Below are 25,710 nucleotides of genomic sequence, written 5' to 3' on the forward strand. Positions count from 1 at the left end.
AAGCCAGCCAGGCTGGGGACCACTTCGCATACATTTATTTGGTACCTTCCAGGAGGCAGGCTCTGTGCTAAGCCCTTGGGACGCAATGGCAATCAAACCAGCCACAGACCCTGCTGCACGGGGCTTCTGGGACGGCAGGAAGGAGAGAGGATTCGGTCACTAGTGATGCCAGGGGCATGAGGACTGAGTCCTTTACGTCGAAGTCAGATCGCATCAGGCCTGTGCAGAGACGCCTCCTCTGGCTGGGCTTCCCAGCTTGCTGGCTCTGTGTTGTTGCCCAGTTTGCAGCTCCGGTCCAGCTAGCCCTCTGACCGCAGCTCTTATGGACCCTCCCTACTTGCTGAATTCCAGCCGCACCGGCCTCCTGATGTCCCTCCAACGCCCCGGGCAGCTGCAGCTTCAGAGGCCCCTGCACCTTCTCTCCCCGCTGCTTCATGCCTGTCCCTGGACCACCCCGTGGCTCGCTCCTTCACTTCTTTCTGGCTCTCTGTTCAGGGCCTTCTGTGACTCCCATCTAGACTCGTCCCCACTCCACCCTCACCGTTCCCCCTCAGCAGGCTATTGCCCTTAGCATCGCCTGCCACATTACAGACACGCTTGTCTACCGTCTCCTTCTCCCACTCGTCCGTCTGTCCACTACTTTATCCACAGAGCCTCTAACAGCCCCTGGAACATAGCAGGTGCTCAGTATATATTTACGAAGAGGCACGATAAGAGACTAGCGGGTGCTATGGGGACACACAGTAAGAGCGCAGTCTCTGCAGAGTTTGGAAGGCTTCCCGGAAGTGGCGCTGAAGGGCCAGTGGAGGTTTTCTGAGCGGAGGACGGGGAGAGGGCTGGCTGCAGGAAGCATCAGCAGCGGTGAGATGCTGCGAGATGCGGTGTGGCTGGAATGCAGGCTCTATGGGATGATGGCCTGAAATGAAAGCAGGGAAGGGGGCCGTACAGTCGGCCCCTAAGGAGCCACAGTAAGGGGCCAGGCTGGATCCTGAACCATGAAGAGCCATATGGAGGGTTTCCAGAAGCGGAATCCCACAGAAAGACCTGCATTTTAGAAAGCCTGCTTGGGCTGCAGCTTGGAGAGAGCGGACGTGACGAGAGGCTGGAAGGGGCTGTGGCGGGGGGGCGCTGTTGCAGGGGGACCAGTGGAAAGAGATGCTAAGACCCCCAGCCAGGATGGCAGTCCTGGAGAGCAGGGCCAGGCCATCGCAGGGACCCCCAGTGTCCCTGGGCAAGTCGCCTGACCCGTCTGCACCTCTACTTTCTTACCTGCCAAATGGTCATACTAAACAGCACAGTGGCACGTTGTGAGAATCTATAAATAATGTGGCTTCTGCTGGAATGAGCCGCTAAAGGTGCCACAAAAGCAAGCTGTTATGGTGATGACTAGCTTCACTGGCTAATGGCTGGAGCTTCGCATTTCCATCCTTGCTTAGCACTTAGTGAATATGTCAGGATCTAAACTCGGGTGAATTTAAATAATGGTGCCATTTGATTGACAGCCAGAAGGCATTAATTCAGTGTAACGCGTACAAACGGCACGAGAGGAATAGGGCAGAATGAAAGGCCTCTAATGGCGCTTGCACTCTCCCCGCAGGGCACAGCCCACTTGGCCGATGCCTTAATTGTCCACGTCGGGAAGAAAAGAATTCTTCTGTGCTCTGTATGCCAGCTCCGCTGGCTCAAGTCTGCACGCAGAGGACAACAGCATCGCATCTGGATCTAAATCGACAGCATATCAAATACCGCTCAGAATCTCGCAGGGCCCCTGACAGGTGAAAAACCAGTAGGTGCCCAGGTATCGGTACGGGTGCAGCCAGGGGAAAAGGAGAGTTGCTGGCAGCATCTGGATCCCTTGGCTGGTCCGAGTGGCCGACTCCCTCCCCCACGTCCCCTCCGTTCCAAGGAGCTGGAAACAGTCCATTATCCCGAGTGTGTCCGTCCCTGGGAAGAAATCGCACTCTATGCCGCGCCAACCTCTCTGCACTTAATTGCCTGCTGAATTGAGAGACTTTTGAAAGGGAGGATGATAATTGAAATTTCACATAATTACATTTTAAAGTAACGCTTTTAGCTTCCCCCAACTTCAGTCAAAACTCTCTCTTGTCAAAATAATCTCAAAGTTGTTTTTTTTTTTTTAAACAACGATTGATGAAATATCACTGGAAATCTTTTAGCTGCTAATTATAAGTCAAGCCTCTTCGGGGCTTTTTCGGGATATCTCTTTGACTTCTCTAAGTGATTAGTTTGGTCCTCTGCTTTCAAACTGTTCATTTTCCACTCACGGAGAGGAGTGAAATTTCGTCCGTGGTTTTAATTACAATCAGAGCATTATCCTTGGATAGCCTAGAACAAGGCTTCACAATGGGAGGGGGCTACTCTGTTAATCAGGGATAAATCTAGTATACTGGGAAGGCTTGTACCTTTCATTACATTACCTTGTTGGTCTAATTAATGGTATTACCCTCTGAACTGTGTGCGGAAGCTTAAAGAAATTTAACACATGCAGAAAACACGCTCGAGGGGAAAGTGAAGAAAGCTTAATAAAGCCTCGCTCATCACCCCTGGGGTCAGCTGCTAAATTCTTCCATGATGGCTGCCTGAGGATGGGGGACACCCCCAGGTGACACATGCTGGGCTCAGGCACTTCTCTTAGAAATGGTGGTCCTGCCTGTACTTTGGTTTCTGGCACAGACTAGCAATTTACCTGTGATATTTAATTTGGAAAACCAGACATCACCTCATCCAGAACTAAACGTTGTTTCTGTTTGTTCAGGTGAAGTTTTTGGTAATGTCTGGCGAAAGCAGGTGGGGTAGGGGGAAGGAGTGGGCCAAAGGGAACAAGAAGGTCCTTTACTCTTGGGTCACTACCCCACCTCAAAGAATCGTATTCCTGAACTTGGCAGTGTTGATTACCACAAAACCACAAGAGTATTAACTCCTTGTGGACAGGAACCAGGTCGTGTTCAGCACATGGCAAGGACTCAATAAATGTTTGCTGAACAAATGAATGAACTCTTTTTACTGATTCCTTAGCTGTCAAAAGCTCACGGTGCTGGCCATGTGTGGTCCATTTCGCTGAAGCCTCGAAATGTTTTCACTTTTGTAATAAAAAACATATGTAAGTAAACTGACACCCAAAGAAGTTAAGCAAATTTTCTAAGGCCATATAGCTAGTTAAGTAATAGAGTAGGGATCTGAACCCGGCTTGTTGGGTTCCAAAGACAAAGTGTTTAACAGTGTCCAAAATAAGATGAATTGGAATAAAGGGATAAATTCATTCTCTGAATTTCATTTCAGAGAAAGCTTAAAGATGATGTGCAGTGTTTGACAGGTATTAATTAATATTTTACAAAAGTGCAAGCAATCTCAAAGGTACCTTATTTTACTAAACATAATGCCATTTGTCACTATTTTTTTAATGTCCCACAAAGTCCTACTGTTAAGCAAACCCACACTTTCCAATCAAAGTCTATCAATACAGCTTCTCCTTCTAAGATGGAGTCTCGGCAGGCTCATTTGGGGAAGGTTCGCTCGATCAACACTTCCTCAATGCTCGCTGCATTTCTAAAGAAGCCAGGGCATATTAGACCTCGAGAAGCTCACAGGTACAGGAGGAAATAAACTGGTGCACTCTTCTTCCAGAACTATCCCTTTGAGCGGTGCCCCAAGGGCAGGTGCTGCTCGGCACCGGGCTGTCTGCAGCGGACAACGGTTAGAGAGTCTGGTCGCTGGGCCCCACACTTCATGCTCTGCCTGCTCGGGAAGTGAAGTGCAGGCGGTGTGAGGCTTCTCAGGATTAGCAGCATTCCCATGCTTGCTATTTTCTCACCTTCTGTCTGGTTTCCCAGAGCGAAACTGAGTTAAACAGAGGAAAGGCCTATGTTTTTTCATACAGTCTCATGCTGTAGTCAATCTTGGGGGCAAACACGGGACACGGGCAGGTGCAGCGAAGCAAACACAGCAGGCTGCACCCTGGGAGTTAGTGTAAAGCAAAGAGGCCTTTGGGAGTCAGTGTGATCCTGAGGGGTGGGGGGGCCCTACGGGAGGCGGGAACCAGCCCCAGTGGGCCCCAGTGGTTCCTCGTATTCATTGTCTTGCAAAATAGAGCTGAAAGACAGCAGAATTTAGAAGAAACAAAGCTCTACTTCAATGACCACATGGATTAAACATAGACTTCCTGCATCCAGAAGCAACAGAGACCTACTTTGAAAGCAGCACTCACTGCTGAGAAAGAATACACTTGCAGCCTGGTCATTCTGAAGACCCCGGCGTGGGTCTGCGTGCTGCAGCGGCGCGCGCCCCTCTTTCTGCCCCCTGGCCATTGATTAGCCCCATTAGCAGAAGACAAATGAGCGGGGTGGCCCTGGTCCAGTCCCCCGCAGACCGGCACACAAAGGATTCAGCCCCCTCTCCAGTAATTGCCTTTTCACTTGGCCGATCCCCCGAGGGGTTGACGCTCCAGGACAGCGTCCCCCCTGGAGCTGCCCATCTGCTCTGTGTTCCCACATAGAGAGGCTGGCAGGACAGCTCCTGCTCCTAGGGCGAGCAGAGGTGATAGAGAGCCACCTAGGCCACTGAGCGGGCACATGGGCTGTGAAGCTGAGGACACTCTGAAATTAGCATGTGTGAAGGGCTCTGCTGAGAGTCCCACCTGCACCATCTCCTGGGACCGTCACAATGATCCTACAGTGCAGGTAGTGTTACCATGTCCACTTTAAAGATGATAAACTGAAGCTTCAAGAGATTATGTGTTTGGCTCACGGTCACACACAGCCAGTAGGTGGCAGGGCTAGGACTTGAACCCACGCCAGTCTGATTCCACAGCCTCTTGCCCATTGTGATATTCCAGCTAGCATCTGCCACCATATACCATCCTAGCTCTCCTTCTTTTTAATTTGTAAATTCAGTTCACAAAACGCATATTTCCTTTCAATTTAAATTCCTTGCAGAAGGAGAAGCACTTTGTGGATTATCTACACCAAAGCATTTTCCAGTCCGCACAGATGACCCACCCGGAATCACTTTCAAGTGACCTTCTATGGGACTCTGGGGCCGGAGAGACCTGAGTTCAAGTCGTTTCCTCAATGCTTTTATGCTGAATGACCTTGGGCAAGGCCTTGCTGTCATCTAGAACTGAGAATTATCCACCCTAATAGGATTGCTGAACAGATTTAAAAACGTAATCCACCCTTAAAAAGGGGCACTCCTTTGTAGGTATGTAGTCAAATATAATAAAATTAAAGGTGCTTATCTCAATTCCTGGAGCAGAGAAGCCCTGAAAAAAATCAGAGCTAGTATTATTACTTCACAAAGTCCCAAATCAAATGTCTGGACTCCATTTTGGCCAGAGGTATTCTCTCTCCTTTGAACTTCCAAAGGGTGTTTAAACTTCTCTTAGAGATTCCAACTTGTACTATATAATTTATGCATATATGTGTTCTCGTCTTTAAAAATAATCAGGCAAGAGTCTATTCGGTACCAGTCACATTGTACCAAATGCTTTTGTATTCACTGCTTCCTTTGAACCTCAGGCTGTACTAGACTCTTCTGTACTGTGCCATTTTACAGACAGAGAAAATGAGGCCCAGAGAGGTTAAATAGCGTGTGCTCAGGGCACACAGTAAACCAGCAGTGGAGGGCGACTCAGTTCCAGGCCATCCACTCTGGAGCCTGGGCTTATCGCTGTCTGTGGTTATAAGCACAACATTATAAATGCCCCAGACAGGGTGTAGGTCAAAGCTACTGCCCACCTCCATGAGCAGGCCCAGTGCGGCCCCATAGCACAGGCTCGGTCAGTATCTCAGAACGAACAGGCAGGGAAAAGAGGAATGCTTCTGCAGTTACGCTGTCACAAATCTCCTCTGGGCAACATGTGGCCACAGCCCACCCAGCAGGGCTCCCTCGTGGACTGGCCGAGACCCAGGAAACAAAGCTCCGCGTCCCGCTGCCCAGAGAACATGCGCGCAGTGAGGGCCGCGCTAATAACAATGAGGGCGACGGCTCCAGCGGTAATCACAACAACATTCACTGGGTGCTTCAGACCTGCTGAGCGCTGCAATCCGTGCCTTCCGTAAATGAGCACATTCGGTAACCTCAACAGCTCTCAGAAGTGGGGGCTCTTATCAGTCCCATTTAATGCCTGAGGAAGCTTTCACTGTGATTTTAAATAGAAGTTTTGGAGCTTCAAACCATTTCAAAGTTATCTAGTTTTTCTGTTACAATTTAGGGAGAAGCAGAAGGTCCGCTTTTGTAGACACTGTAGTTATATGTAAATATATGCACAGACATCTCCCCGTTATACAGATGGGTAGGCCGACAACGGGATCAGGGTTGTGGTCGATTGATCCGAGGAGCTGAGCTGAGGCCAAAACTTAACTTAAAATGACCCAATGCCACCATTCGCAATAGACAAAAGGTAGAAACAACTCGCATGCCCATCAGCTGATGAACAGATTAAAATGTGGTATAGTGCAGACAGAATATTAGTCAGCCATGAAAAAGAATGATTTTGATACACAACCCTGAAAACATTAAGCTAAGCAAATTAAGCCTGGCATAAGAGGTCACATCATGCAGGATTCCACTGACATGAAATGTCCGGAAGAGACAAATCTGTAGCCACAGAAAGCAGACGAGTGGCTGCCAGGGGTTGTGGGAGGAGGGAAATGAGCAACTGCTTCATGGGTACAGGGTTTCTTTCTGCTCCAGGGGATTAAAAAGTTCTGGAACCAGGCAGTGGTGATGGTTGCACAACATGGTGAGTATTCTTGAAACCACTGAATTACATACATAGAAATGATTAAAATGGTCCATTTTGTGTTATGTGTGTTTTTACCACAATTTTTTTTTAAAAAAGAGACAATGCCTTTTCCATTGCACATGGGGCCAAGTCCTCATTCCTTGACTTGGCTTACAAGACGCTGCCACATCTGCCCTCTCTGCTGCATTCCCACCTTCCTTCTCTTTCAGCCCCCTCTTCCCCCACCACACCCAGACCTGCCGCCCAGCCCAGACCCTGGCTGTTCCCCCCACGAGCCCTGCAGCACCCCATCGTGTCTGTCTGCCAGCAGCAGGCCCTGCCCAGAGCCCCCTCCTGCATCTTCTTGGCCGAGGGCAGCCCCCTGTCCTTCAAGACTCCACTCAGGCCCCGCCTCCTTGGCAGGCTATCACTGAGCCCCTCCCCTCGGCCTGGGCCAAGTGCCCCTTGGCGACACTGATATGCCTTGCAGGTGTTACTGCTGTAGGACTTGTCACAGTGGATTGTAATTGTACGCTTCCACAGGAGAGAGGCATGCACGCTGGTTCAAAATACAGTAAGGGTTTGGGGGTAGGGGGTCACTGGACCGAAGTTCATCTAAACTCTGCCGGCCGTGTGAGCACAGACGCATTACTTAACCGCTTGGGCCTCAGCTGCCTCATTTGTAAAAGCTGGACTGATAACACTTGATGGATTAAACATAGGAATAACTGCACAGCATTTAGAACAGTGCCTTGTCCTTCCGAAGCCACTAGCAAATGTCAGTGTCACCCTCCCCCGTCCCCGTGGCCCGGGTGCTCCCCGAGCCCAGGACGGAGCCTGCTGCAGCGCAGACGCCCCGGGAATGTACGTTGAATGAAGCAATGATCCATCTACTCTTTTCCGCTCATTTGACTGAGGGGGAAACTGAGGCTCAAACATGAAAGTGATTTGTCCAGTCATGCAACCGGCTGGGAACAGAAGGGGATGGTGAGCTTCCCCTGTCGAATCCTCACTCGCCACTGCGACGTGACAGGAAACAGCCCAGTGTGTGTCCACGGACATTGGGCACGTATCGCACAAACCCTATCCCGCGGCCCCAACCAAACTGACCAATGAGAGTGAAGCAAGTGCTGGACGCAGCTGCCACCTCTCAGCGCTTGCGGCCTTTTTCTCTTTAACAACAAGAGCTTGAAATATCAGCAGGCAAACTATAAATAATTGAGAAAAAAATAATCCAGGAATTAACAGAGGGTCTGTCAGTGAGTCGGCGGGGCGCCCCCTCCCGGGGAGGAGGATGCACAAGCTGTCGGAGATAAGGCTCGGGCCGGGCGAACTGAAGGTGAGCACAAGCAGCTGTGGGCACTCGGCGGGTCCCCCCCCACCCCACCCCCCGGCCACCACCAGAGCCCGGGGATCAAACCGCGAAATAAAGAAGAGCATTAAGCCTTCAAACGCTCTGGGATTTGTACTTGAAAAACCAAGATTCCAACTTAAACTAGCTCCTCCTTAAGTGATTTTGTTGTCACTTACAAGAGAAGTCGCTCTTGGGCACTAAAGGTCTTCCGTGAGAGACTTTGGGGCATAGTTTTAAATACTCACAGCGGATGCTTATTGAGTCCTTAGCACACGGGCACCAAGCACTTCACACAGGGGTTCACATCAATGAAGTCAATTCTTAGAAAAACCCGCAGGGGTGTCCGTCCTGCAGCCCACGGTGGGTATGAATGGGGCCCAACACAAAACCATAAATGTACTTAAAACCTTTTTCATGCTCATCAGTGTTCGTTAGTGTTTGTGTAGTTAATGTGTGGCCCAAAACACCCTTCTTCTTCCAGTGTGGCCCAGAGACACCAAAAGGTTGGACTCCCCTGCAGGTGTCAGCCTCATGGCACAGATGAGAAAACATCCACTAGCGGCCCAACAAGATGACATGCTAGGCAGTGGTGGAACCGTTAGTTAAACCCAGAAATCTGAGTCCAGTTAAAGGGATGCTGGTCGTACAGCCAAGGTGTTGTCTTGCAGGGTCCTTGAGCGACTGAAGAGAAACGAGAAGTTCTCACATCCCGTGGCTTATGACACCAACCGCATGATCAAAGGTATGGGCCATGTTATCCCCTAAACTTGTAAGAGGCAGCCCTGACAGCCCCCTCAGGAGCCGGAGGAAGAGTTAATAGCTATTTGATGGACACCCACCACTATATTACAAATGGTCGGGAGCAAAATATATGCAAATGAGGCCATGAGGGCAGAAAACCAGCCTTCCCAAGTGTATCCCGTCTGCATTGAAATGCCCTGGTTCTATCCCTGAGCTTAATATTTCATGCAAAAGGCAACGCTGAGATTGCTGCTCCCAGAAACCCAGGGGAGGACAATCAGGATGACAAATGGAACCCTCCCCCTTGTCTCCTGGAAATGCCAAGAGGTGCGGGTGATGGGCTAAAATGCCTAAACAAACCAGGGGAGTGAGCCTCTGGCCAGAGTTGATTTACGGGCAGAGGGGCCCGGCCCTTCCCTTTATTTACATTGCTCGGAGCACATAAACTCCAAGAAAATTTAGTGTTTTAATTTGGGCATCTGGCTTATGCTTTATTATTATTTTTTTAAATCATCCTCTTCTGTGTTCGCTGGGAAACAAGACCAAGCCATAAACTCCACACTGGAGGGCTGCTCTGTGTTCCACTAGGCGGGCTCAGGGTGGCGGCTCCTTGAGGGCACAGAAGGGGCGTGTTTGTGATGCATCAAGGCTGCTGCTGGGCTCTGCAGCACGGCCTGTGTGTTCAGGCTCCGGTGTGGACACTGTGCGGGGAGTTTGAGGTCAGGGGCGTGTGCGCTGGACCGGGAAGCCTGCGTCACCACCCTAGCCTCCACTGCAAAGCACCATGGGACCTCTGTCAGGTCACTTGTGCTTGCTGGCCTCTGTTCCTCCAACTGAAAAATAAAGGTGGGATGAGACAGTCTTCAACGACTCTTCTGGTGTAGCATGGGCATTCTGGGATTCCATAACCCACATGCGTGCTTTGCTCCGGTGTTTGTCTTTTCTCCACCCCTGTTTTCTGAGCCCCGCGCCCCGCCGCCCCGGTCTACTGCAGAGTCACAGGCTTACATTACCTCTGCTTACCCCAGAAAAGGCAAGCGTTACCCAATTTTAAAAACCTGTCTACTTTAAGATGTTCTTTGACACGGAGCTGATTGATTCGGTAACACTGGTAAAGGTCACAAGTCGTAGAGTTCAGAAATGAGAGAAACTTCAGTGAGGTCTTACCCAATGTGCTCGTTTGGGCGGAGCCCATGTCCCAGCTCCTAAGTGGCTATCTGGGGTGCCTCTTACAAGACCTGGGGGCTGGAGGTAGGCACGATATGATCGGTCGTACAGTTGGTACCACAAGTCACTGTGCTGGTGGGAACGTCCCAGTTCTCGGGAGTCCCACTCATGCAACCCCTTGCTGATGTTGTCTCCTCTGGCTTCCCCAGAAGGCGACACCTTATTTGTCCTGGTCCTGGTGTCTCTTGCAACCATCACCTTGCTTGTCAATCAGAAAATGTGCTTATTTGCTTCTAATTGAATGCATAAACTAAAGTACAAGCTCAGTCTCCCTCTCCGGGTGCCTGCTGGGATGCCAAACAGTAACACAGATTTATGGCACTCATTTACGACATTTATACAGGACTTAGCAAGCGCCAGGCACGCACTCACTGCCTCACACACACCCTCTTGGGTCGTCTTACTACCCTGCAACATCAGGATTAGTGTCATCTCTAGGAGCAAACTGAGGCCAAGACTGTAAAGCAACATACCCACCTTACACAGCTAATAATGTTAAGAGAACAGAATATGCACCCATGCAATGGAGTCCAGAGATTTCTGTCCTATGCGATAAATATTGAACTTGTGGGACCATCTTAATTTGTTCCAACAAGTCGTATGGCTTCATTGGCTTCATTGGAGCCAGTGAAACCACTGCCTCTCAACATTCCCCTGGGTTGTGCCCCAGTGACGGCATATTGTGGCTGCTTAACTTCCAGTTTTGCCGATGCCCAATCTGAATGCAAAGCACAGTCAAGGGAAGATTCCCCGCAACCAGAGCCCATTTGGTGTTCCATGTGTTTTTTCTTCTGAACTGAGTGGGGAGGAGCTCTGCTAACACGCCTGGCAGATGGTCACCCAGGCTCTAGTGACGACCGCGTTCCCTCTGGACAGCGTAGCAAGGTTGTCCTTCCTGGGAGCCGAAACCTGCCTCTTGCTAACATAAGTCCTAAGTGGGTCACCAGCCAAATACTAACACAAAAGAAAAGGATTGAAAACCACTTACTTGAGTCTTCCAGGTGATTTTAATTGCAGGTAATAAACCATTGTTAAAAGGAAGGTTTATAGTACGAAAGTACATAGCAGCTTATGGTGTTTGCGATGGAACAGTGCAATGATTTTGTAAATGCCATCTTCTCTAATAAATCTGAATGTGGCTGGAGAGATTAGGCCATTATCCAGCGCTGGCATAAATGAGAAAATGATATGATGGATCACATGCTTGAGGGGTTTCAGGAGTTAGCTGGAGACAGGGCAGGATGATGCTAGTTAGCAATGGCAGTTGGCCAATCACATCATATTGCCCGAAATCGAGTTTAGGGCCAGTTCTGTTATTCTGACTATTGCTGGTGCTTTCGAATATTCATGCAAGGAAGTCACTATAGTAATTTTTGCTGAAATAAAGGAGTTTTTTTTTTTTTTAAAGTAGAGGGACCAAATCATAGATTAATCTGACCGTATCACAATAAGGAAGAGTCACGTTTGAGGGACAGATGAATCCTGTAAAATCAGCAGAAACCTGAAGGCCTGGGGCGGTAGCCACACTTCCAAGGCGCTCACTAAGCACCTTTCCACCACACAGGACAGGGCTGAGAGCCACACGGAACAGGCTGAACACACAGGCCCAAAGGCGTTCAGTAGCAGCAGTTTCCTGTCTGGGGGCCACAGAGACTCTGGGTAGCCAGAGTGGCTTCCAGGACTCCAAAACCACACGCCTCCAACCTGCACCCTGCGGACAAAATGAATCGCTTCTCACCTATGTACCATTATTTTTCCAGTATATGCAGATACAGAAGAGGCGTCCGTTTGACAATGCTACTGAATTCAATGTATTCTTTCATATGTATGTATTACCTCAAATAGAAAAAATTACAACTATGGATAATGTAGGGTCCAGAATTCATTCAAAATCTCTCTACCTCTTCATCATTAGGAGTATATGAGGTGTGTAAAAACTGGGGTCCACTGTTCCAGGGGGAACGTGAATGGCAAAAACATTAAAGCCAGACATAGATGGATGGTGTGGAACTGCCATCTTGGCTAAAGTCTACACCATGGGAAACTGGCTCCTGACTGATGTTAGAAGTGTGTGCAGGCTCACTGCAGAAGTGATGATTTTGCTGGTGCTGGTTTGTGGTACCTTATCTGTTTTCTCTGATTACAACCTACTACCTCAGTCTGCCAGCCACTATGAGTTCAACTTTTCAGTCCTTAACCCTTTCAATCTGTTCATGTTGCAGGCAGCTGGGTGATTTCTTGAAGAACAATTTATGGATTCTAACTATAACCTCAAATGCATGTCTAGGGTACATGTGTGTTAAAAGGGCTAGAAAGCACAGTCCACGGGATGTCACGGGCAGTTTGCCTCCTCCCAGGCGCAAGGTGTCTAAGCTACACAGAAATTTCAGGAGAAAGACCTGGGGTCTGGAACAAATATACCCAATCTTGCCTTTGGGAGTCAGAAATCAGCTGGAGAAAACAAGGAAATCTCATCAAAGGAGGGAGAATGCAGAGTTCAATACAATACGTTATTAATAACGAAGGGTTCTATCTGCTGAATCCCAAAGCCTGCCACGCTTTGTGCCAGACACTCTACATGTTATTCTGTTAAACCAGTGGTCCCCACCTAGGGAGTGACCTCCCACCCAGGGAAAAACATTGGGCAATGTCTGAAGACTCTTTTGGTTGCTACTCATATACAGTGGGTAGAGACCGGGGGTGCTGCTAAAAATCCTACAACGAACGAGATTAACTCCCCACAGGAAAGAAGTTTCCGGCCCAGAACGTGAACAGTGCCAAGGCTAAGGAACCCTGAGCCCCACCATCCCGATCCCTGTGTGATGGAGGTGCGATCAGCCTCGTGACACAGACGTGGAAACTGAGAGCTGGAAAGTCCCACAAAGCCTAAGCGGTATCACCAGAATCGGGGTCAGGTCTATCTACTTCCCTAAATCCATGTATCTGCTACATGACCCTGAAGATGGACATGACCTCGTCCTTTTATAAATAAGGAAACTGAGGCTCAGGCGCCAGGTGCCTCACCCTGGACCTTAGCACGGCCCGTGACTCCTTTTCCCTTCACAGTTCTTTTAAGGTCAGCGATGATGACCAAACGCAAGTGACTTCACCTCAAACCATGGAGCTATCAACCAATGTCTCCTTCTCTAATTACAACCCTAGTAATTAATTTCTCACTTCTGCTCCTTCACCATAATCTCGCAGTTTTATTGCTCCCATTTAATTCATTTAATCACCATTTATTAAGCTCCTCCTGCATGCTGGATGTAAAGGGGTCAGAAAGCAAAAGAAAAAGAACTACAAGTTCAGGGGTTAGCAAATGATAGCCCAAGGTCCGCCTGTTTTAGTAAATAGAATTTTATTGGAACACAACCACACCATTCATTTTCCTTATGTCTATGGCTACTTTCTCATTACGACAGCAGAGTTGATTAGCCATGAAAGATACTCTATGGCCACCAAAGCCTAAAATATTTACTATCTGACCTGTTACAGAAAAAGTCTGCCAACTCCTACCTTACTTAGCTCCATCATTCAAACCAGAAAGAGGAAACACTGCTGTGAAATCCAAACCCGATCAAGAAGCCCTTCCACGAATATGTAAAAACAGTTATCTACCGGCAGTGGGGGGACTCTTAAGTATTTAGTGCTCATACAAATCTCAAATTCAAAAGCATCAAAACATTTTGGTCCTTAAAAATACTTTTGGCTTTTCTAGAGCCCATTACAATAGATGTTCAAATGAAGTTCAAACTTTATTATTCTCATCTGCTGCCCGAGGCTGAGGAAGCCCAAACATGCCTCGCCACACTGAATACGAGGAGCACGTGCATTGAAGGATTGGACCGCCAGCCGCCAGGGCCGGCTGCTTGGGAGTCTGCGGCCACCGCTGGTTGCCTACGGTGCTACCGCAGCCTCGAGGTGACCCTCCCGTTCCCTTCCGCCGAGATGCACAGCAGAAGACCCCATTCTGATTTTGCCTGAGTTTTCTGCCACACCTGTGGCCTTTGGTCTGTGGGTGAGATTCCACTGCCCAGAGTACCAGGTCGAGGGGTGAACCTGGAGCAGCAGGAAGTCCATCTCCTGCCCAGGCAGGATGGCCGTGGCAGAAGGGGGAGTGCGCACCCACGCAGACAACAGGCTGGGAGGAAAACGTAAACCAACGCTTTTGGTTGCACATGAACCCAAAGACCCTGATAAAGAGACCCTAAAGGTTGAACAGAGTATCCCTGAAGGGAGAGTGGAAAAAGAGAAATTGGAGGATTTATCGTGATGGCTAACTGCTGCCTCCACCCTTGCAGAGTACACACATCCGGATGCTAAGACTGGGGGTCTCCACACACATGTGCTTCCCATGTTCAAGAATCCTACATGGTGGTGGTGTCAGGTTCAGAACGTTCCCCAACGTAGGAGAGTCAGTCCTGGGTGCAGCTCACTGAAGTGGACAAGGAGCTCCCGGATGCCACCCCGCCCCGTCTGCAGGTCCCTAACTGCGGGCTCGGAGGGGGAGAAACTCAAGGCCAGAAGACAGGTCATGGAAAGAGTCTCTGCAATGGAAAGAAGCCAAATGACTACAAAACCTCACCAACATGATGAGAGAACAGTGCAAAAAATGGGATTAAATTTGTAGCTGAAATGATGAAAGAACATAGTGTAAAAAATGGGATTACATCTGTAAGGCTGGATTTTCCTTTTGCCATGAGTGGACTTCGGACACGGGGGCTTAGAGGAAGGGCGTACAGTCGTGGGGTGATGTCACCATGCAGGCCTCACCAGACACGGTGACCCATGCCCGAGACAGAGTGGCCAAGGCAAAGTCAGACCTCATGCAGTCATAAGCTCCTGGGCAGCCCTTCCCTGTCGTTGTGCAGCCGGCCTGATCTTGCACTGGGAGAAAGAGAGATTTTGCTTCAGTGACCAGCTCAACAATCCTGGACAAGTCAACTTAAATCACTGAGCTTCCATTTCTTTATTTGAGAAATATATTGCTGTGTCTACTTCAATTCAATCACACGAGCCAGTCAGTAAGGTCCACGGAGATGATGCCTGTGAGCGTCTTTGTTTGCCACGAAGAGCTGGGCGACAAGCTAACGTGCGTCCCTAAAGCCTCCCCGGATGCAAAGGAAAGGAGAATGAAGGGCGGATAAATGCAGTGGATTCCTGGAAGAAGCGGCTTGGCAGAGGAGGCTTTGTACCAGGAGGGTGCTGGACCGAGCCTTTTTGCTTTGGAGGCAAGGTGGTAACAAGGAAGGAGTTGGAGGGGGCGTTTTGAGTTGACCCGCAGTAGAACCAAGTCATGTGTTGGCCAGCTGAGTTCTAACAAGGTTCTACAGCTCCTGGCCATGGTGATGACCCGCACCGCGGGGCCGTGCGTCCCAGAACCACGCTCCTTCTCTGCAAGACTTGCATTAAGACCTTAATGTCTGTCAGCAAACTGGCTGGCAGTATCCACAAAAATGGCAGCCAGGCCCTGCCTTTCCGTTACCTAAATCTAAAGCTATATCAAATATTCCCATTCTTTTCTCCCTTTGCACAGTAAATCTTGTAGGAAAAGGAAAAGCGATACACTTGATGAACACCTTAACTGAGGGAATCAATACACATACAATCACAGGTTGGTGCTCCCCCGCCACCGTTTATCATGGTCCTTGGTGCCACAACTGTACTCTCCAGGATCAGTGTCCGATTTCTCCATGCCACACCTTGCTGTCATCAAGAGATGGTGAGCACCCAATTACGAATGGCAAGGATGGAGGGAAAAAGTGATATAAAGCCCATTGTGTTCCAAGTTGCACTTACTGAATTAAAACAAATACACCATGGTCAACAGTTTAAAAAAAAAAAAAAGGTCAAGTTAATCAAGAAAAATGAACTAATTCATTTGCTGCAGCTGACAAGGAGCTCCATCCTTGGCCAGGAAGATAATAGAAGGGGAGAGCTTATTTTAGACGACACAGGGCCTACTGAAATGTACTTTTTTCGTTCTCTTTGGAGAACAAAAAAGGAAGCTATTATTCAAGGTTAAACCCATCCACATCTTGCTCCTCCTTAAGAAATGCTCTTGGAGGGAGGAGGTCCCAGCCAGCAGCTGTCCTCAGCAGCGTCCAATCCCAAGCTATCCAAAAAGTTGTAATTTTTAATAATCTCTCAGAGGCAGTTTGACCTTCAGTAGCGAAATGAGTGCGTTTTCCCAGCATGCCTTTGTTACCTATAGCCACAGTCATGTACCTCTGTGGAGCCTTCTGTATTTGTGAAGCCTTCTGCATTTGTCACATAGTTCTCTGTTTTCCCATTACACCTGTCTAGACCTTTATTATAAAATGTAATTATGTTTCCATGTCGGTCACACCTACTAGACTGTGATTGCCAAGATAACAGAGTCCACATCTTATTAAATCTGCGGCCCCTGAACCTATGTGCCCAATCTCTCAAGATGGATGGAGACAGAGAGAAGAGAGGAAGAAGAACGGAAGAGAAGAAGAAAGAAGAGGGACAGAGGGAGGGGAGGCACCTTTTAACTTTTATAAGCAAATAGGTAAAAGCATGCCGCCGGGGTGTCTTTGTGCTGCCTGGCCACGGCATCTCGACCTTCTTGTCGTAGTGAAGTGGGCAGGCCCCGGGGTCGCCTGAACCTGTGTTCCAACCCCCTGTCCTTCTACTCAGCCGATGACCACTTGCCAGAGCTTGGGAAAGCGCCCTTGCTAAGCCCCGATTTCTCCGTCTGTAGAACTGAGGCGGAAAACATTACCTAATCTCTGTAACAGGCAAGGGAGATGAGAACATGCCCCCCAAGCACCCCCAGGGAAAGCCCCGCAGAGGCTCGACAGACACTGGCCACTGCTGCCTCTAAACTCTCAGCGACCTTGGAAGTGTCTCCATCTCCCTGGTTCTGATCCTGGGCCGCCCCTTTTTCTGAGAATGAATCACACCCCTGCTGAGAAGCTTCGGGTCCCTGTCCCCTTTCCTGGAAAGGAAAGAAGTTCAAGTTCTCTCTGTGACTCTCTCCAGCCGAAGCCCAGCAGTGAGGCCATGAGAAGAGACAGTCTCAGCTCTGAACGATGCTCCGCCACTAAATCGCCCCCTTACCTCTGGCCACTTCCTCCTGGCCGTAGATTCACCAGTGGGGACGAAGCCTGTTTCGGACAGCGGTGCTCTGAGGATTTATGATGGATGACTTTGCGTCTGACATGCCCACCCTAATCATCATCGCCACAGTGCCAGCTTTAGAAAAAAGTGATCTCTCGGCAGGAATGCGCAAACCTCTGCAAAGCTACGGCCTCCCGGTGGGGGCCTCAGGCAGGCTCTGGGGTCACGCTGACTTCGCTCACATCCTGGCTCTGCCACTAGCTAGCTCAGCGACCCTGGGCGAGTCACAGAACCTTTCTGTGTCTCAGTTTTCTCACCTGTAAAATGGCAATCACAGTACGTACCTCAGAAGGTAGTTTAAAGGATTAATTGAAGTAACACAGAGAACGGTTTAGAATAGTGTCAACCTATGGCAAGTAAACACAATCACCTACCATTAAAGCAATGATCCCCAGGGTACCGTGTACAGCGTGGTAAGTAGGCCGAGTTCCACACAATCTGTAACTGAATCATCAGGGGTTCATCCATTCATTCAACAACTGTTCCCTGAGCTCTTGCTCTGTGCCAGGCACTGTTCCAGGTGCTGTGAATGCAACAGGAAACAGACCAACCAAACTCTGCTCTCACGCAGCTGTCATTCTAGGACTCACAACCCAGTCTCCCCTAACGCCTGGCATAAAGCGCAGTTCTCTGCCCAGGACGATTCTGGCCCCAGTGGACGCTTTGGCACCTTCCGCAGACACCTGCGGTTGTCACAGCTGGGGTGTGGAGGGTTCTACTGGCATCTAGTGGACAGAGGCCAGGGACGCTGTTAAATACGCTAAAGTGCCCCGGTCGGTCTTCCCCCAACAAGGCACTGCCCGGCCCCTCATCTCCACATACCAGGACTGAGAAACCCTGGTGTGAAGGGGTCTGTGAGAAGTTACCAGTGCCTTTGCTGGGCGTGGTCTCGGGCCACGGGAGGCTGCTGAGTCCGTAGGCAGGGAACCCAGGAAAGGGAAGGACATGGGTGGAATGGAGAATATGAGGATCCCAAATTTCCAGCTTTGCCTGGAAACATCCTTCCTAGGAAAGAGAAACATACAAAATCCAAGGGGTGCAAGGCCCCAAGCCCAGGGTCAAAATGCTCCTTTTCACTGGTGGCAAGTGAGCCCTGGGTCGCTAGCCTTCCAGGCAGGACCAAGTTGCCTCTTGATCGGTTCATCTCACATCTCAGTGACTGGTGTGGATACTCTCCTAACTCTCCATCGTAAGGGTTCACCATAAGGAGCCAGAGCTGCCACCAGACTAAGGAAAAAATAACCAAGAATGGAGGGGAGCCTCTAGCTCCCTCGGCCGTCCTCATGCCACTAACCAAAGGACGCTTCCGACACAGGAGTCAGTGTGGGCAAGCACACCTGGGTTGGGAGAGCAGGGGGACCCGGTGGGTTTGCATCCCAGCTCAGTCACTGCCGGCTCAGCGACCCTGGGCATTGAGGCGGAGTGAGTAAGAGCTCGGACTCTGGGGCCAGGGCTTGGTCACTTAATGGCCCTTTAGCAAGTAATATTGCTTCTGTGCCTTAGTTTTCCCATATCTAAAAATGGCTACCTGGCACCAGCCTCACAAGTCATCACGAGGACTGACTGCATTAATTAAAGCATTAATACAGAAAAGCGCTTAGAACCAGCCATGCCAGGCTCTGAGTGAAGACTATGTCAAAGCTTGCTGTCCCCCTCACCGTCACGGTCATTACTACGTCACAGTGGACTAGCGACTGAACCTCTCCGCGCCCCAGCTCCTTCTTTTGAGAAATGGACAGGATAGCTGCCATCTCATTGGGTTCAGGTTTCAATGATGCACGTTGAGCACTAGGGACAATATTTGAAATGTTGCAAGTCCTTATTATTACTTATTGAAAAGTTTGACAAAACTGCTGAAACTCGGTCTTACTTCATTCTACATTGAACTCTTGACCTTCACGAAAAAGAAGAAAACTCCATGGTGTCAGGATGGCTCCAGACACCGAGGTCTTGCGCTACACCCAAGAAGTGAGGCCGAGCACCGCCGCGCAGCCGCAAAGGTGAGTGTGAAACACAGGGGTGCGCAGAGGAGGTTTATAGTTCTGAGTCACGAAACAGTTTATTCTTGTATGACTATTAATTACGGTATTACACCTGTAAACGTACTTGTGCCCACCCCTGTAGGAACTCTGGGCCCACCTTCCATCAGAGGGCTCTTGGCTCTTAAGGACTCGCGTGACTTGAGACGGTCTGCAGGGCTGAGACGACGCTGGGAACGGAAGGCCTTCGCGTCCCCGCAGGGCTGCCCCGGCGCCTGCTCTGGTGGAAGAGGGGAGGGGGCGTGCGAGCCGGGCGAGGCCTCTGCTTCTCCCACTTCCCTCCACCCTCCCAGCCCAGCTGCCCGTTGCAGGAGTGGGCCCAGAGGCCTCGCGTACACTGTGCTGGCAGAACTGCCGGTTACAAGCTCCATTTGAGCTCTTGCGCTCAGGTCTCAATTCACCAGAGGGTGAAGGGGACTTGAGCTTTTTAGAAGTCTGACCCAAAGGTCCGGGCAAGGCCAAGTCAACAAAGCCCCCAAAACAGACTGAGAAGCAATGAATTCCCACCACACAGATGCCGCCTGCCCAAACAGTTGTTCTCGCCAAACTCATCAAGGCGACGTTCAGCTTCTTTCATCTTTCTAGCAGCTTAGGAGTCCCAGGGACAAGCACGGCCGGGTCTGCAGCTCAGATCTGAGGTTGCATCAAACATGCAAGTATGTTCTGGGCTCATCCAACCACTTGGGAACGAAGAAGAGGTGCCTTTGCTTGGTCTCCCTCCAGCTTCTCCACAGGCAAGACGAGCCTGGCAGGGGGCCCTGGATGGTGACATGGGCCAGGAGGACTCTTACGGGTTCTGAATCGTCAGGGGCAATCTGCCACAACGGCTGGTCACCCCTACTGGCTTCAGGGAAGCCGTCTTTACCTAAATGGTTCTGCCTGAACCCACTCCGCCAGCACTTCAGATGACTGCAACATTGCCACGACGGCTGCGGGTGGCACCGCTTGTCATCCCTCGTGTCACTCGCCCTAATAGCCAGCCCAGACAGAACGGACTAATTTTCATGTACAAGATCACTTAAAAACCCATTCGCGGGCTCCGGCAGGCAGAATGACCTGCGTGCTTGCCTGATGGGTGGCGGGGGTGAGAAGCCAACCACTGACGCGAATCCAGTCCTGGAAAAGGCCTGAGAAGAACTGAGGAATTCACGTTCATTTCACTCCCCGAGCACTGTAACTGAGCGATCTAGGCGCACATCCCCCGTAGACGCAGTATGCGGCGAACACGGCCAGCACCCCAAGCTGGACCTTCTGCGCCCCGTGTGACTTGCACGGCGGGCAGGCAGCATTCCAACAAGCCCTCCCCACCTGCCAAGCCCATCTGCCGCGGGCTCACTGGCAGCCAGAAGTCACAAATTATAACCCACAGGATTCCTAAAAAGTGCCAGCACTCTCGGGGAGGGGGCGGGTAAAGGAGTAGGAAGAGTATGTCTTGCCTTACACAGGGCAGATATGTGACGAGCCTCCTATTATAAAAATCAAATAGGCTCAGGCTTATGGTTCACATGAAAGAAGTTTAGAAAAACCTCCATAACTCATGAAAATGTGAAAGCATGAAATGAACTGGAACCAGAAACTTGACTTAAGGGGTCCTCCGAAAGCATTTTCCAAAGACAATGGAGAGACAGTAAATAATAACCAATCAATAACTAATTTCAACCATCGTGCGCTGATCTGTAAGTAATCTATTTCTTTGTGAGTGCACATGGCCACTTTCGGCAAGGACTTCGAAGCCCCGTCTTACAAGAGGCTACCAGATTAGGAAAGAGCCACCCGTCTCTCATCCCATGAGTGGAGCTGGGAAACCGAGGCCTGCACTGCGGGATGAGCTCTGTCCCTTCGGGCCAAGCTAACAGAAGGCCCCAGAGATCCTGCCACGTTCGGTTCCATCCTCTCTGCCAGTTGAAAATTCTCCTTCTCAGAAAAGATAAGAGTCTACTTGGGGAAAGGAGAGCAGAGGCAGGATGAACTGGGGAGGGGATGGCAGGAAACAAAACTTCTTTGGCAAAGCAACAGGGTCTAGACCTCCACAGACAACTCGTGCACTCGATTCGGTCCGAGGGTGGCATGCTCTGCACCGAAGAGCAGTCAGACCTGAGGTAACAGCCTGCGGTCTGTTAGCGCCTGGCGAGACAAAAATAAAACTCGCATCTACTTACAGAAATGTATAGAGGTGTCGGAAATGACACTTTACCCCATCCCCGTCCCTGCAAATGCAATCGGCGGAAAATCCTCACCACCTAAGAAAGCCGGTATCAACACTTTCACTTGCATCAGCATATGAGTGCATTGTTTCCTTAAAAATAAAACCCCAACAAACTAATGGCATCTTATTGGGCATAAGTGCTTCACGTTATATACAGTTAACACCTATCTGAATTGGGTACAGTGGCGCTTAATCGTTTCATTCTATGCAGAGCAAAGCAACCAATTGAATATAATATTAGTCATTCATCAGATGAAACATTTTTGAAGAAACAAACTGCTATATTTTCCCCTCGAAGAACAGCAAGGATTTTAAACACATTTTTCCTGGAGATCTTAGGCTGAGGAAAACAGCTTAGAAATGTTACTTTAAACAAACTCTGGCTACCAACAACGAGACGAATTGGAACAAATGCTTGGCTTGGTTCTTTCAAGGCCCCTCCTGCCCACCTGTCACAGGCTGCGTTGACCGCCGCCCCTCCCCCGCGCCCGCCCCGGCCCAGGGGACAGCCCCCGGGGCAGCAAAATGCGCCGCCCTGCACGGTCGCCCTCTGCACTGTATGCCGGCGTCCTCATTAGGGATTATCCGACTCACTTGAAGCAGGGAGAGAGAAGATGGGCTGGTTGCCAAGCGTTCTTTCAACACAGATTCCGAAAGAAGATCCTGCAAAGTGTCGAAAGCCCAGATTTTCAGCAGTTCACTTTCTAGACTCCGTTACATAGCAACCATACCAGCTCACAGAGGGTACCAACCAAGTTAATATTTTGTTTAAACGACACGCTGCATTAACCCTCAAGGAAAATCCAAGCTTTCTTCATCAACTAACCTACTGTCAGATACCATCACTGGAACAAAACATCCAGTGGTGGGTGGGTGAGTTTGTTTACCTCATTTTCTTTTAAAAAAATTTTCAGCAAAATATTTGAAAAGGTATCTAGCCATTTCTTGACAGAGAGAGCAAAAGGTAACTCTTCCCCATAACCATTTGTGCTAATATTATTAAAAGCACATTAGAATTCATTGAATATGTGCATAATGCCCTTTAGTTAAAAGATGACTTACACAGTTGCATTTTGAAAGATAATCATTTCATTCAAAAACCTAGATTTGAAAAGTGATAACTCAATAGCATGAAATAGTCTTCTGGTCTGGGCCCACTGAATGACACCGACACAGGCAAAATTAAGCAGAAGGCTAATTCCAAAGAACAGCCAGGAACCCCACGAGCTGAGCGTTGGTGAGCCTTCCTGGGGGTATATTGTGAAGGTACATGAGGATGCCCATCAACCACACATGGAAATGAACTTGAGGAAACCCCACGCTCTCCTTGAGGAATGTGGAAGCACTAGCAGAAAATACCAGGCCACCTCTGCAGAGGGTTCTGTTCTAGCAGATCGCTGAGGAAAGATCAGGGGAGAGAACAAAATAACACAAACAGACTCACAAGGTTAAAGCACGGGAAAAGTACCAGACTCATGTCCTGTGGCTGTAAATGCAAATGGCGCCCCACTGGATTTATCTGGGGGCGGGGGGCTGGTCTTCTTTTCAACGATCACATCAGTTTAAATTCACATCACATCAATTTAGAGGGATAGGTGGCCCACAATTACGTTGAAGTTAAAGCTTTTACCATTTTATTTTCTGATTATAAAATCACTAAATGCCCCCTGGGAAAGGTTTTGAAAAGCACCAGTGGCACACAGAGGACAGATGAAGACCGGCCTTCATCCCGCTGCCCACGGACAGCCACTGACTGCGCAGGTGGGCCCCCAAGGGCAGGAGGACGCTGCTGGTTTTGCATGGCTTTAAGAATCGCAAGAGATCCGAAAGCCAGCTCCATTTCCACAGCCTCGTGTATTTTTGTGGGAAAAAGGAAAACAGCCCCCTGTTGCTTCACATCAACAATTTAACCGGCAGCTAAGTATCTCAACTTCCAAGTTGAGTGTGTAGATCGTTGCTGACTGGCCTCCTTAGCATGCTCAGCGTGCGACTGGACCAGGACTCAGATGAAAGCTGCCAAACTTTCCCTTGGCTGAGGAAAGGGGCAGGCGGCGGGCGAGAAACCAGCATTGTTTGGTCCCCTTTACCATGGCTTTTGGTTCTTAGCAAAATGCCAGGTCTTGGCTGTTTCTGAATGTTGGGAGAGCTCCTGCCTATAAAAAGTAGAGCAATGCCACGCTTACCCTCTCCCCCCGCCCCAGGTACCAGCGAAGAGTGTCTTCCACGCACGATGACATAGCAAGGGATAAATGACGGAATGACCAGACACCCACCTGGAATACTGTGCGGCAAACGCCACCTTCCCACCATTACGTCATGGCCACTTTGGTACCAAATGACGACCCCAGTTCCTAAGACTTTAGACAGACTCCTCAAGTACCAAGTGAAGGTCTGACTTGCAATTCAACGTAAAACGGCTCACGCTCAGGCTTAACATCTCGCACCCCAAAAGGGCGCACCCTCCCTGCGACCAGGAGCTGATGCAGAGCCGGCATGGATACGAAAACAGACTCTGAGCACTTAGGGGAAGCCCTGGAAATGACAACAAAACCAGAAAACCCTTAGGAGTCCCTGAGCCATCGGTACCTCATACTTCATCAAGTGACATATTTATCCAAGTGACCCTCCTGGACTGGATTTTTTTTTTCCTGTTGTGTTCTGGATTTCAGCAGTTCAGTTTACAATCCAAATGCTATTAATAACCAGTGACACCCGTTTCTTAAAGGGCAATTAGGCAAGAAAAATAAAAGAAAAAGAAAAAGCCTGAAAAGCCAGCTTTGACCCTTTCACTTCTCCGATCACAGAACACAAACAGTCCATTTTGGGGACGCTCCCTCCACCTTCAACCGTGGCAGGGAGCCTCTGAGCTCCATCACTGGCAATGACAACACAGACCAGCTGTCTTTCTTCCCTCCTCAACTGCGAAGAGTCCCTTCCAGCAGCGGCTTTCTGCAGCCCACAGTCGAAGTCATCTTTCCGACAGGAGCCTATCACTCAGCCTTTGAGATCTAAGATTTCCCCCTGGAAAAGTGCTCTGGGTATTTATATTTGCTGGAAATTTAAACTCCCTGCCGAGCAGGGGCATCTACTGTTGCGTCGGTAGGTTCCAATGCCCGCGCGGTCAGATGGGGGGGAAATAAAGTCCAGATGCAATCGAGACGAGGGGTTTGGCATCCGTGGAGAAAAGTGCAAAGCAGCCCAATCCCCTACCCCAAAACGCGGCCGCAGAGCCTGGAAACTCGCTCTCGGGGCAAGAGCCATTCCAAAGGAAGCCGGCTGCGGGACTGGGGGAGCTGTGGCATTCGCCCCCGCCGCGGTTGGGGGGCCAAGGCCCGGGCGTGAAAAGTTTGCCCACGGAGCCGGGGGCTGTGTGCCAGCTAAAGGGCACTTTCTGCTGCCGGAAGGGGCCCGCCGGCTGCGCTCGCTCGCGCCGCCCAGGGCCGGTGTGACCGTGTGAACCGCTGCACACTGCGCCCGGGTTTTCCTTCAAGACAGCTGCCTGCAACTCCCAGCAGGGGTGCAGCGGTGGCCACAGCCGGACCGAGAGGGTTACGGGCCACAAGGCAAGGCGATTTCGCCCCGGGCATGGGGGACGCCGAGCCTCCGGCCCCCTCCAGGCCCGGTCCCGCGCGCTCGCCTCTCCTCCGTCCCCGCGCGCCGGGCGATCCCTACCTTGCGCGCCGTGCTGGTGGTTCTCCATGTTCGCCGCCGCCGAGTCTGCCGCCGCCGAGGCGCTGGCCGCCGCTCCCGGGCCCGGGCCGGGGCCGGGGCCGCCGCCTCCGCTCAGTTCCGCCAGTCTCCGGTTGGTGGCCGTGAGTTCAGCTCGCAGGTTGGTCACCTCCTGGCTGGCCGACTGGACCGCCCCATCGATGCGGAGCGCGAGCTGCTTATTGTCTTCCATCATGCTCAGGATTTTGGCCTGGGGGCGAGAGAGGTGACAAAGAGATGCATGATGCGTGGGGGGCGCGCGGCCGGGCACCCCCGGCTCTACCTGTTGGGTCCCCCGCGGCCCGGCTCCCTCGCGCCCCGAACCCCGGGCACCGCCAGCGCCGGCTCCTCGGGCGCAGGAATGACAGCGGCGTCTCCAGCCCGAGTCGTGGCGGTAGCAGGGCGCTGAGGGAGGAGGAGGAGGGGGAAGAGGAGGAGGAGAAAGAGGAGGAGAAGGAGGAGGAGGAGGAGCAGCGATCGCCGAGACCCCAGCGCCGAGAGCGCTCGGAGGACACCGCGCGCCGCCCGGCACTCTTTCAATGGAGCC

The 25,710-nt window shown here is 50.5% G+C and overlaps 1 protein-coding gene across 1 annotated transcript in view; it reads right to left on the reverse strand.

Annotated features, from left to right (window-relative positions):
- KAZN (kazrin, periplakin interacting protein) overlaps positions 1-25,374 on the reverse strand; it is a 389,882-nt gene extending 364,508 nt beyond the window's left edge. Inside the window, exon 1 of the mRNA XM_054579709.1 lies at positions 25,128-25,374. Coding sequence (XP_054435684.1) covers positions 25,128-25,359 — 232 coding nt within the window. The 5' untranslated portion in view covers positions 25,360-25,374. The remainder of the gene's footprint in view (positions 1-25,127) is intronic.
- Between the last annotated feature and the right edge of the window lie 336 nt (positions 25,375-25,710).

The sequence above is a fragment of the Pteronotus mesoamericanus genome, unplaced genomic scaffold (genome assembly GCF_021234165.1).
Source record: "Pteronotus mesoamericanus isolate MK-2021 breed Mesoamerican mustached bat unplaced genomic scaffold, CSHL_Meso_final contig_557, whole genome shotgun sequence".
NCBI lineage: Eukaryota > Metazoa > Chordata > Mammalia > Chiroptera > Mormoopidae > Pteronotus > Pteronotus mesoamericanus.